Source organism: Thalia democratica, chromosome 2, assembly GCF_965202585.1.
Source record: "Thalia democratica chromosome 2, ktThaDemo2.hap1.1, whole genome shotgun sequence".
In the NCBI taxonomy this organism is placed as follows: domain Eukaryota; kingdom Metazoa; phylum Chordata; class Thaliacea; order Salpida; family Salpidae; genus Thalia; species Thalia democratica.
The window spans coordinates 100158168-100169435 of record NC_139166.1 but is presented as its reverse complement, the minus strand read 5'-3'; the positions used below and the strand labels follow the sequence as shown (position 1 = coordinate 100169435).

The 11268-nt window shown below is 23.3% G+C and overlaps 1 protein-coding gene across 1 annotated transcript; it reads left to right on the top strand.

Moving 5' to 3' along the window:
- Positions 1–1489: 1489 nt before the first annotated feature.
- LOC145829767 (centriolar and ciliogenesis-associated protein HYLS1-like) lies at positions 1490–10816 on the top strand. The gene is made up of 10 exons (XM_082937636.1): positions 1490–1645; positions 4163–4240; positions 5560–5717; positions 6082–6156; positions 6719–6921; positions 7546–7702; positions 8084–8132; positions 8482–8539; positions 8890–9010; positions 10369–10816. The coding sequence occupies exons 1-10, from the start codon at positions 1546–1548 to the stop codon at positions 10501–10503; spliced, it is 1134 nt and encodes a 377-aa protein (XP_082793762.1). The 5' UTR covers positions 1490–1545; the 3' UTR covers positions 10504–10816.
- The last annotated feature ends 452 nt before the right edge of the window (positions 10817–11268 follow it).

Below are 11268 nucleotides of genomic sequence, written 5' to 3'. Positions count from 1 at the left end.
TAAAATTACTTTAACAAAGAAAGCAACAAAGCAAATATGTGATCAAAAGTTACATAATACTAAATTATAAAAATGTTTGTTTAGCGAAATAATGATAAAAAACCACAAAAAAAACTATAATACATAAAAAAGTGATAAACGAATCATGCAATTAAAAAGAACGAGTTTAAATTTTATTACAAGGCAGTTTAATAACAGGAAGTACCAAAAAATTTTAAAACAACGAATGAAACAACAATAATTGGTTTGAACACAACTTAAATTAAAATAATTTAAAATAAAAACTATTTATTTACATTAATTCAACATAAAATATAACGATTATAATATTTCAACCGAAATATCCAAAATTCGATTTAATATACAAGCTAAAAAATTAAATATAAATCATAAAAACTTATTACAACATTTAAAAAACTATAATGAAGTAAATTCTTCATTCAGGCAGGAATAAATAAAATTATGCTTTTTTTATGAATATTATTGACAAGCAGACATCAGTGGTAAAAATTGGTTTGATCTTGCCGTTACTTTATTTTTGGAAAATTATAAAAAACGTTATAAGCTAAAGTTTGCAAATGACTTTAGTAAATAGTACACAAGAAAGATGTTTCGTAACATTAAATTAATTTTCAATGTTAAAGGTAGATTTATGTTGACCTTTTATACATAGTTTTTGTATAGTTTAAAACTTTTTTTTGTTTTAAATCTTGTTAAAAGTTTAGTTTACCTTCTTACTAAAAAAATATTTAGTTTTAAAGTGGAATTAAGTTTCTATTTTTTGATATAATAAGTAAGCAGTTAATAAGTAATTAAAATCAAAATAGTAAGTTTTTATTCGGTTATACACTGATGAGATGAATTGATAACTTATAAATATATTGTAAGTTTTTACCTGTTACAAAAAAAAAATTAGAATTTACTCGTTTCATTACAGCAAAAAGAAATATTTTATTAATCATTGTTTATTTTATCGACGTAATGATTCGGTATTACCAAATCAAATTATTATTTTTTTATTTAAACAAAATCAAATCATAACGTCTATTAAAATATCTATGCTTAAAAATATGTAATTCATTATTTTTCTTGTAATATGTAAATAAAAATCCTTCTAGATTTTTTTTTGCATTTATAGCATGTGAAAAAAATGTAACATAAAACAATATTTTTTTAACATTGATCACTAATACTACAAATAGAAAATACATGTTTTTTCTACTTGACCCGTTAAACAGTTTTTTGAAGTCTAACTTAGTCAAAGTTATAAAAAAGTAAAAAAAAAAGTAAGATTACAATAAAATGTTTGTACATTTTAAATGTTGATTTCTAGCATGCAAAAAAATATTAATGCAAGTATGATATTTTGACCCTGGTATTCAACTTTCGTTAAACAACAAAAATTGTACAAGCGGTTCTCCACTCATGCAGAACGAAAATTAAACTGGAAGCAACTGTAAACATTTAAGTCAAAATATACTAAATAAATTTAAATTGATTTATAATTAATTATATACTTATTGAAAAGTATAAGAATACATATAAATGGAAAACATACAATTTACTGATGAAGAAATTAAAGAGCAATTAGAAGCTCTTGGTTATTTCAATGTATCTCAGGAAAGAATACAACAGTTTAAAAAAGGTAATTATTTTGTCAAGCACTTTAAAAAAAAATTTTCCTAAACTAAAATAAATTCCTGTATTTTAATAAGATAGTATTTAATAAAGTTAAATGTACTAAATAAACAAATACTTCTTAAATATATAAGGATACCTTAAATTTGCAACTACAAAGTATTTTTAATTTTTTTTTACTTTTTTTACTATTTTATTAAACCTGAAAGCATTGATTTCTCAAATTTATGAAACAAAATTTTTATTTTTAAAGTGTTAATTGGTTTAGTAGCTAAGATAAAAATTTAAAATCATCAAAGACTAAATAAGTAAACAAAGTTTTCTAAAAGTTACAATTAGTTTTTACACCAAAATCTAAGTTAATAGTTGAATTTTTACTGGTTTTTGAAATTAATAGTTAATTTTAAATCAAAGTTCAATAGGTGCACAACAGAAGACATTTCAAAATTTTAGAGTATTTTACTAAAAACATATTTTCTGAAACACTTTTTGAGTGTTAAAAAGCATTTCAGTCTAGTCTTTAAGAAATTTTGAAAAGCTTTTAGGAAACACATAAAAAAAATTCTAACATTAAGTTGACTATTTTTGAATTTTGGTTTTTTTTCTTGAAATTATTTTTTTTTGTTATCCACTAAAAATTTTCAAGTTGTTAGTAATCTTGAAAAAAAACTCTCCTGAAATATTATTCAAGTTAACTGTTTCAAGAATGGAAAAGTAGATAAATTTTGTGATAACTTTTTTTCAAGTTCTTTGTAATTTCTAACATAAGTTTGTATCTTTTTATTTTCAAATTTAAACTCACAATTAAGGTAAAGACTCACAACTTAGTGCTTATAGACATAGGAGGTAAAATACTTTTTTAGGAATTTACTTTTATTTTTTACATGATTAATAAAGATACCAGCTATTTTTTTACTGCTTGTTGAAGTTTGAAGTAACTTTTGAGATATCAGAAATTAAAGTTAGAGAGTTCTAAAGGTTCTCTATCGGAGGCCCAAACTAAAAAGGAAAAATAAACTATTTTGCTAAAAATCTATTGCATCCTTAATTTTTTGAGCAATTGTTTTAAAAATTTTTCAGAGAAATATCTAATAAAATTTGAACAGCTTGTAGAAAGCAGATTTTATATTTTTAATAAATTTAGTTTTAAATAAAATAAATAAAAATAATAATTATTTAAAAAGTTTGGTCATAATTTTATTATGTTTCTTTTTTCAAACACAAATTTGTTATTGATATAAAAATAAAACACTTCCTGAAGGTTTGAAGTAAAATGCTTTAAAGATAAGAAGAAGATAGCAATTTAATTTAATAGCAATTTTTTAAAGTTAATATAAATTAGTCTTGAAAGTTTTTGATCCCGTTGTACCGGATTTTTTTATACAAAACTGGTTATATCTCTTAAGTTCATAAAAAAGTTTATGTTCTATAAAAACTATCTTATAGAATACACTTAAAGCTTTAAAGTAAGATCCTATGTATTTTTATAAAAAAATTCAAAATAATTCTAAATAATTCTCCCTATACCTTTAGTTTATTAATTACTAGTGTTGTATTATTGCTTTAATTAAAATTTTTTTAGTTTTAATTATATATATATATATATATATATATATATATACTACTACTACTACTATAAATATTTTGAAATAACTGCCCACTGCAATCAATTTTATTTAGTAAGTTTTGCCGATTTTTAGAGGCTCTCAAACTCTTTGTAATATATTCTTTAAAAGTTAAAATAACATCCAATACTTATTTTTTTAACATTATGTTGGATCCCTTCATGGCCTTAGGTTATTAAGTTTTATAATCTTTTAAATATAAAACAGATGAAAAGAATAGATTCTAAAAAAGAGTAGCTCACTTTGTTATGTGTGCATTTTTGATTTTTCTTTGAAGGCCACAGTGGATACACAGGAGAACACTAAAACATTTAAAAAACAGTAGTTAATTTCAACTCTTCTCCTATAGTTTTTAAGCAATCATTTTAAAGTTTTCTCTTCAATCTTGATTAAATAATCATCCATTTTATTTACATATCATATTTTTATTGAATAAAATTGCAATAAGTAAAAAGAAGTAATTTTTAAGTTTTATTATAATTTTTTTTGGAAGCTTTACAAAACAAATTTTTATAATAATTTGAGTAAAGTTTTCTTGAGTTTGAAACTGGTTTGAAAAACTAAGGAAGAAATAAATTTTAACTAATTATTTCAATTTCAATTAAATTTGTGGTGAAAAAAATGTAAGTAGTGTAGCTTAATTATTAAGGTAAAATAAATAGAAGAACAGAAAAAAAAAATCTTCTTTTTTCCTTAATTTAAATGTATTTACATGTTTCAATTCAAGTGATATTACTTTATTTGACTATATGTAATTAATTTTCGGTTAGCATATTTACACAGTCAATCTAAAAATGATAATTTTTATCACTTTTAGTTTTAATTGTTTTTAACTTTTTTACAGATTAATGAATTTAAAGTAATACATACTTGAACTTACCCAACTGTTTTTATTACAGACCTTCACAGTCTAATTCAAAGTGATACATCCTCTGTTAACCAGTCTTGGACTACTGGCAGTACTGCCACTGATTTAGGTATTATTGTTTTTTTTTATTAACTACATATAATTGATTTCACATTTTGAAACATAGTGAAAGTAACCAATTATTCTTATGCTTTTTAATATTTTTGGCAGTATAAGTGTTGAAAAATTGTTAGCTATTTTTGGAATATTTTTTGTCAAACATATTAGTTTTCTTAACCAAAGCCGTTTCTATCAGTGAATTCATTTAAAATATTACATTCATTACAATAATTTAGTTATTTAATTTAATATTTTAAAGTTTTGTGAAATAATATTAATTTTAATGCTAATACACTATCAAAAATATGTATAAAAAATAAGTACTATTATAGAAAGGTTTTTGAACGTATTTATATACCATTTGCAACTTAATATCAGTAGATTATTCATTTAGTTTTTTATATTTTATTACACAAAGCTTTTCAAAACCATACGAGTTTCATTCTCAAGTTTTGAAAAGCTTTGTGTAAAAAAATATAAAAAACAAAATGAAAAATCTATTGATATTAAGGCCATAGGGGGGTAAACCATGTTTTTTACAAGTTGATCTTATTTTATAGGTTTTTTTTAAGCTTTAAGATGCTTTTTTTTGTTTTAAAAAATTCAAATTATTTTTTGAGATATGACCAGTCAAAGTCAGGCTGCATAATAGGTTCCCTATGGGAAGGGAAAACTAAAACAGCAAAAAAAGACTATTTCATTTAAAATCTATCTCCTCCTACATTTTTCAAGCAATTTTCTTCAAACTTTCACAGTCTAATCTTTATATAATAACAAAAAACGTTACTTTGGAATTAAAAAAAAATTGTAAAAATATGTTTTTTTTTCAAAAAAAACACTTTTTTTAAATTTTTGTGATAAAATTTATACTTTTTAAAATTACTAAAATTCTAAAGTAATGTTTTTTTCTTTTATTATAAGGAACGTATCCTGAAAATTTGAAGAAGATTGCTTAAAAAATGAAGGAGGAGATAGATTTTTCGTGAATTTTAAAATTTCCGAGAATAATAACCCCCAAAAATTTGCGGTCCATACGTTTATATTGGAAATTTTTTACAAAAAATGATATTTCTCAATTCTATAAAAACTGGCTTATAGTTTGTACTTTAAGCTTTCATATAAAAGCCAAAGTTAATTTTAGTAAAAAAAAATGTTGGACCCCCCTTATGGCCTTAAGTTGCAGATGGTATATAAATGTATAAAAAAAAACTTGTTTGTTTAAACAATATTTAAAGTTATTAAATGCAAACTTAGTTTTCACTTATTGTTTTTCTATTAAGCAAAAGTTTATGTATTACTGAATTTTGAATGTTATCACACTCATTACAGACAACTCCAGCTTTTTCAAGCCATCATCAGGGGCAGTACAACCAAAGAAACAACCTAAAGTAGCTTTCAACCTACTACCAGGAACATCAAAACATGTGAATACTATTTTGCAACCAGGAACTTCTAAAGCACAACAACCAGTACAATCTAATTATCAAGTTTGTTTGTTTTCAAGTTTTTCTAAAACATAAATCTCAGTTGTTATATTTTTAAGCACTTAAACTTAAAAATAAAAATTCCAAAAAGTTAAGTACTAATAGAAATTGAAAAAAATCTTTGAAACTGACAAATAATAAAAGTCAGTTAAAAATATATATTTTATAATTTAAGTTCTATATAATTTAACAATCTATATTTTTATATCTGAGTTTGGAAAAAGAAACATTTATGCATAATTTTTATAAAAACAAAATACTTTAACATTTTTGTAAATATAATGAATATTTTAGTAACACCTTTTGTTCTAAGCTATTTTCAATTGATATTTTTTTTTAGTTTTAAACTTTATAAATATATTTTTAGCCTAAACCCAAAATTTCAAGCAATACACACCAAGCGATTACAACTGAAGTACTAACAGATCAAGATTCTAGTTTTGTAAGTTTTTAATTGCAAACAATTAATATTTATTAAATTAGTATTTATACATTTATTACTATTGAGTATCATAAGTAAATGCTAATATTTAAAATAGTTCTCTAATTTGTTGGTAATTATTAATAAATTTGATAGAGTTTAGAATTTAATTTAAGCTTAAACAAAAAATACCAACAACTAAAATGATTTATCTTAATTCTTTTTTAGCCACTATTCACATGTTTAATATAACTGTTCAAAATTTAGGTTTAATTGTTTGCTAACAAAAGATCCTAGTGAAGTAACTTCACTGGAATATAAATAAAAACAAATTATACAGTAATCTTCCTTTATTCTACCAACATATGTTTCTGTGTGTCAACGAATCAACACACTTCAACTGGGTTGTTAATATAAAAGAATAGGGTTATCTTTCATATTAACAACCCAGTTGAAGTTAGTTGATTCGTTGACACACAGAAACATATGTTGGTAGAATAAAGGAAGATTACTGTATAACATGTTTAATATATATTTTTTGATTTTAGATTATATTTGGTTTTGACTGATGGTTTTATCTCAGGTAACAAATAAAACAACTGTTGATGAAGAAAATGTTGCCATGGAAACAACAAACGATGACGATTGTCATGACAACAATGACATCACTGATGACGTAATGCAGAGTGGTGATGACGTCATGAGGTCTTCGGTGAGGTCATCATTGTCTAATAATTCACTGTCAAGCGGTGAACACAGGGTCATACAAAAGAGAAAAGTGTCAAGGTAATTATGGTTGAATGATAATTTTGTATTATAAAGTTGTGCATCTTATCTTTAGAGTGAAAAAAAAAACTTCTATAGTACATGTGAAGATCACATTGTAAGTTGGAAGTTGAACAATTAATTTTTACTTTACTTTAATTTAAGGTTTAAATGAAAAAATAAGAGACTAATGCTATTCAATTTTTAATTATGCTTTTAAAATCATTTTGAATTGTTGTTTTTTTTTGTTCCGGAATAGTTTTTGTTATTTTTAGTAAGTAAAATTTAAAACTTTCTGAAAATTGTTTATTAAAAATCTAAAAGAAAAAGCAACAAGTCAGATTTACTGAAAAAAAATCTTTAACATACATTAAAAGGAAAACAGAACACAATGACTGTTATTAGTATTTTTGAAAAATAGTTTAAACAATAAAGTTCAAGCGTTACATGTAACACACATAACAGGCACAGTTTATTTTGAAGCAAAACATTGTAAACTCTATTTTAAAACCTTTATTTTGCTTTTAACTAAATGGCGAGGTTAGGGACAAATTTTTTTGCTTGGACGTTTTTTAATTTTTTTGCTTTGTTGGGCAAACTGCGACCTCTGACATGAAGTTTTAATTTTAATTTTTATTTAAACAGAAAACAGAAGGACGGAACATCTAAGGTGTTCAACGAATCGCTTTTGTGTGATGAAAATCAGAGGGTGTTCAGAAACAATCATTATGACGTCATAAGTGAAACGGGAAGCGAAAACTCGTCGGTTGTTGATGTGAGACCCCACACTGCCAGACCATTGGTTTGTTTTGTTATAAAAAAGGAACCTGACAATTGCTGTTAAGTCATGTTAAAGTTATATGGGTTAGGGTGTTTTTTTTACAGAAATTAACGTTGGTTCATATGGAACAACTTTTTTCAATCAAAAAATAAACTTTGAAAAATTTGTTTGATGACCAGTAAAAATAAGTTTTTATGTTTGTTGGTATGGTATAAAATTAAATAAGACTGGTATGTTATTTACTTATTCTTAATTAAGCTCTTAATGATCATTATGAATTTATAAACCAATTTAATTTCCATTATTGTAATTGTTTAACTTAACATAAAGTTATAGCATCACATGGATTTGTAAACTAGGTTCAATTTCTTATTTTTATGTGAATCAACTTATTTATTACAGGGCAGAAGAGCTGATTCAAATTCACCATTCAGTATTCAATTGCCTTCTTGTTAGTTTTAATTATTATTTACATTAAAAAAAGAAAAAAAGTTTAAAACTATTAAGTATTTCGAACCGTGTTAGTAGTTTAAGTTAAGTTAAGTCAAAACTTACATTTTTTGGATTATAAATTGAAAAAAAACTTTCAAATATTTCAAGTTTTGTTAGTACAGAAAAGTTTAATCTAATTTTGTTTTCGGAGTATAAATTTTAAGTTCAAAACAAATTTCAAGTAACTTTAATTACATAAATATTATTTTGAAACTTTATATTTATTAACACTAATTTTTCAAAGTTATTAGTTAAAAACATTAATTAAATTAGTTTAAAGTTGTTAATACTTATACTATTTTATACAGTTATAAGACCAGATGTCTACCCAAAAAAACAATTGAAAAAACAAGACCCTGTCGACAAGTTAGTAAAATTCTAAAAAATAGTTATATTGTGTTATATTTACGACGCATTTTGTACATAAATAAAGTTTAAAATTTTGTTATCAACAGTTATTGTATATTAGTTTTGACTAGCATGTTCTTTAAAATCAAATGTTCTGTAAAAATATTGTGTAAAAAAGTACAGGATTGAAAAAAAGTTTTGTTGAATTTTGATAATAGCGTATGAAAGATTATATAAGTTCTTTGTACTATTCATTAAAAAAAAAATCGTACAACAAGTAATTGCGAAAACAAAGTTAGTATTGAACAATATATATCCAAAACTAATATCTTTTTCAAAGGCACATTCACTATATGCTTTATACACAGATATGGAAAATACAAGGAACATTGGGAATGTAACAATATACCCACTAAAGATGGAAACAGACATAAAGAACTTAGATGGCAAATAAAAGCTCAAATGTTATATAAAGAAGAACCAGCTACTGTAAGATTTTGTTTTCAATTCAAGTTGTTTAATTTTATTACCATATATTTGTTAGTGTACAAACAGGTCCAAATTGCTTATTAACAAGATACAGCAACAATAAGTCTTATTTTGTTCTAAAAAGAAACAAATGTTTTAACAAATACTATAGGTGTTTAACAAATACAACTAATAGTGATGTATGCAGATTACTGGTAAACTTTTAGTTTTGCCTAAATTTTATTTAAGATTTAGATTTGTTGTTTTAAATTGCTTGCACATTTTGATTACTGTTAAAAAATTCAAATATTTAACAAGAAACAGCAACAATAGGCCTATTATAGTTTTCTAGTATGGTAGCTAAAATATGATGTACCTAAAATGTAAGCCTAAAACAATAAGTGTTATATAATTAACTTTGTTATCATATTTAACGTTATGTGAAAGAACCTTATAATTTGAAATTGAATAATGCATAATTTTTTATTATTTTGTATTTCAAGAAATTTTATTCAAAATCAACTTAATTGTTTTTAAAATTTTGATTGATGTGTACTTATAACAACATAAATATTTCTGTCTTTTTATATTAAATAACCCATTAAGAGATAAGCTGTATTTAGGAAGTTTCTTGAAAAAACAACTATTATTTGCTAAATAAACAATAAAATCATAAATTTTCAATTACTAAATATTTCTTGTAACAAGATCCAACTAAATTTTGTGCTTTTTTTTGCTGATAAAATAATAATATGCTTTGAAAATATGTATACAATAAGACAAACTTTAGTTTGTTTACCAAAAATCATTTATTTTATAATTAAATTTAATATTAATTAAAACTTATTTATTCAAAACAACTACAATAAAAGTTTAATCAACAGAACCAACATTTGTGTACCAAATACTGATATTGTAACTACAACTAAAAATATAATAAAATATTAAATCAATTTTTTCTACAGAAACCAACCAGAGTTTATGTTCCTAACAATTATGTTGTCCCAAAAACTAATAAATAAAAATATCAATTATTTTTTTTTCTACAGAAACCAGCCAGAGCATATGATCCTAACAATTATGTTGTTCTAACAACTAATAAATAAAAATATCAATTATTTTTTTTCTACAGAAACCAACCAGAGTTTATGTTCCTAACAATTATGTAGTTCCAACAACTAATAAATAAAAATATCAATTATTTTTTTCTACAGAAACCAACCAGAGTATATGATCCTAACAATTATGTAGTTTCAACAACTAATAAATAAAAATATCAATTATTTTTTTCTACAGAAACCAACCAGAGTATATGATCCTAACAATTATGTTGTTCCAACAACTAATAAAATAAAGATATCAATTATTTTTTTCTACAGAAACCAACCAGAGTTTATGTTCCAAACAATTATGTTGTTCCAACAACCAAGAAACGATCTAAACTCAGATGGCAAGTCAGACACGCGTTAGCGAGAGGAATAAAACCCGAGACTGGAAGTTTCGAATTGTACTAAAATTTGATAAAGTATTATTTTGATATGTAGATTTGCTCATTAGTGTTTTAACATACACTTTATGAATTTATCTATAAAAAAAAGCTGTGTTTATGAACTTAATTCACTATATTATAACAGTTTGAACACTTGAGTTGTTTTCAACAAAATTACAAATACATATTTTTTATTATAAAAATTTTATAATTTATAGGTTTTAATAAAAGTAAGTAATTTTTTAGTTAAGCTGTTTGCAAAATATTTTATTTTCAATAGTTATTCGGTAATCACAATAAGTTTGTAACGATATTAACACAATCTAATAACTTTAAGTAGAATGAATATTTAATACAGTAATTTATAATCACAGTTACGACTTAAAATGTCTTTTTAATATAGTTTTAAATGTTAGTTCTTTTTAAAAGTAGACAAAAAAAAGTTTTAAATGTAAAAAGTAATAAAGAGAATAAGTTTTGAAAAAAAATTTCATTTAAAATATACTACTTTTATCATTTTAAAAAAATATTTAGTTGCACAAGTTTGTTTATAGCTCTGTTTAATGCTTTTTCTCATTTGATATTTTTTACTTATTTTCACTTTTATTTTTTGCTTATAATTATAAAAGTTTAAAACAAGACGTTATTAGATGTTTGCATCTAAAAATAAAATCCTACAAATGTTTATAAAGTACATTATGTTATCTTAAAAACTCCTTTAACTGTGTTACCAGGGTAGAAAATGTCCTAAGAATAGGTTACTATTTTTGGTTGATTTTCAAATCTCATA

Coding starts and splice junctions, on each gene's coding strand:
- LOC145829767 (XM_082937636.1), top strand. CDS start 1,546: ATGGAAAACATACAATTTACTGATGAAGAAATTAAAGAGCAATTAGAA. Junction 6,922..7,545: donor CAAAAGAGAAAAGTGTCAAG/GTAATTATGGTT, acceptor TTATTTAAACAG/AAAACAGAAGGACGGAACAT. Junction 9,011..10,368: donor ATAAAGAAGAACCAGCTACT/GTAAGATTTTGT, acceptor TTTTTTCTACAG/AAACCAACCAGAGTTTATGT.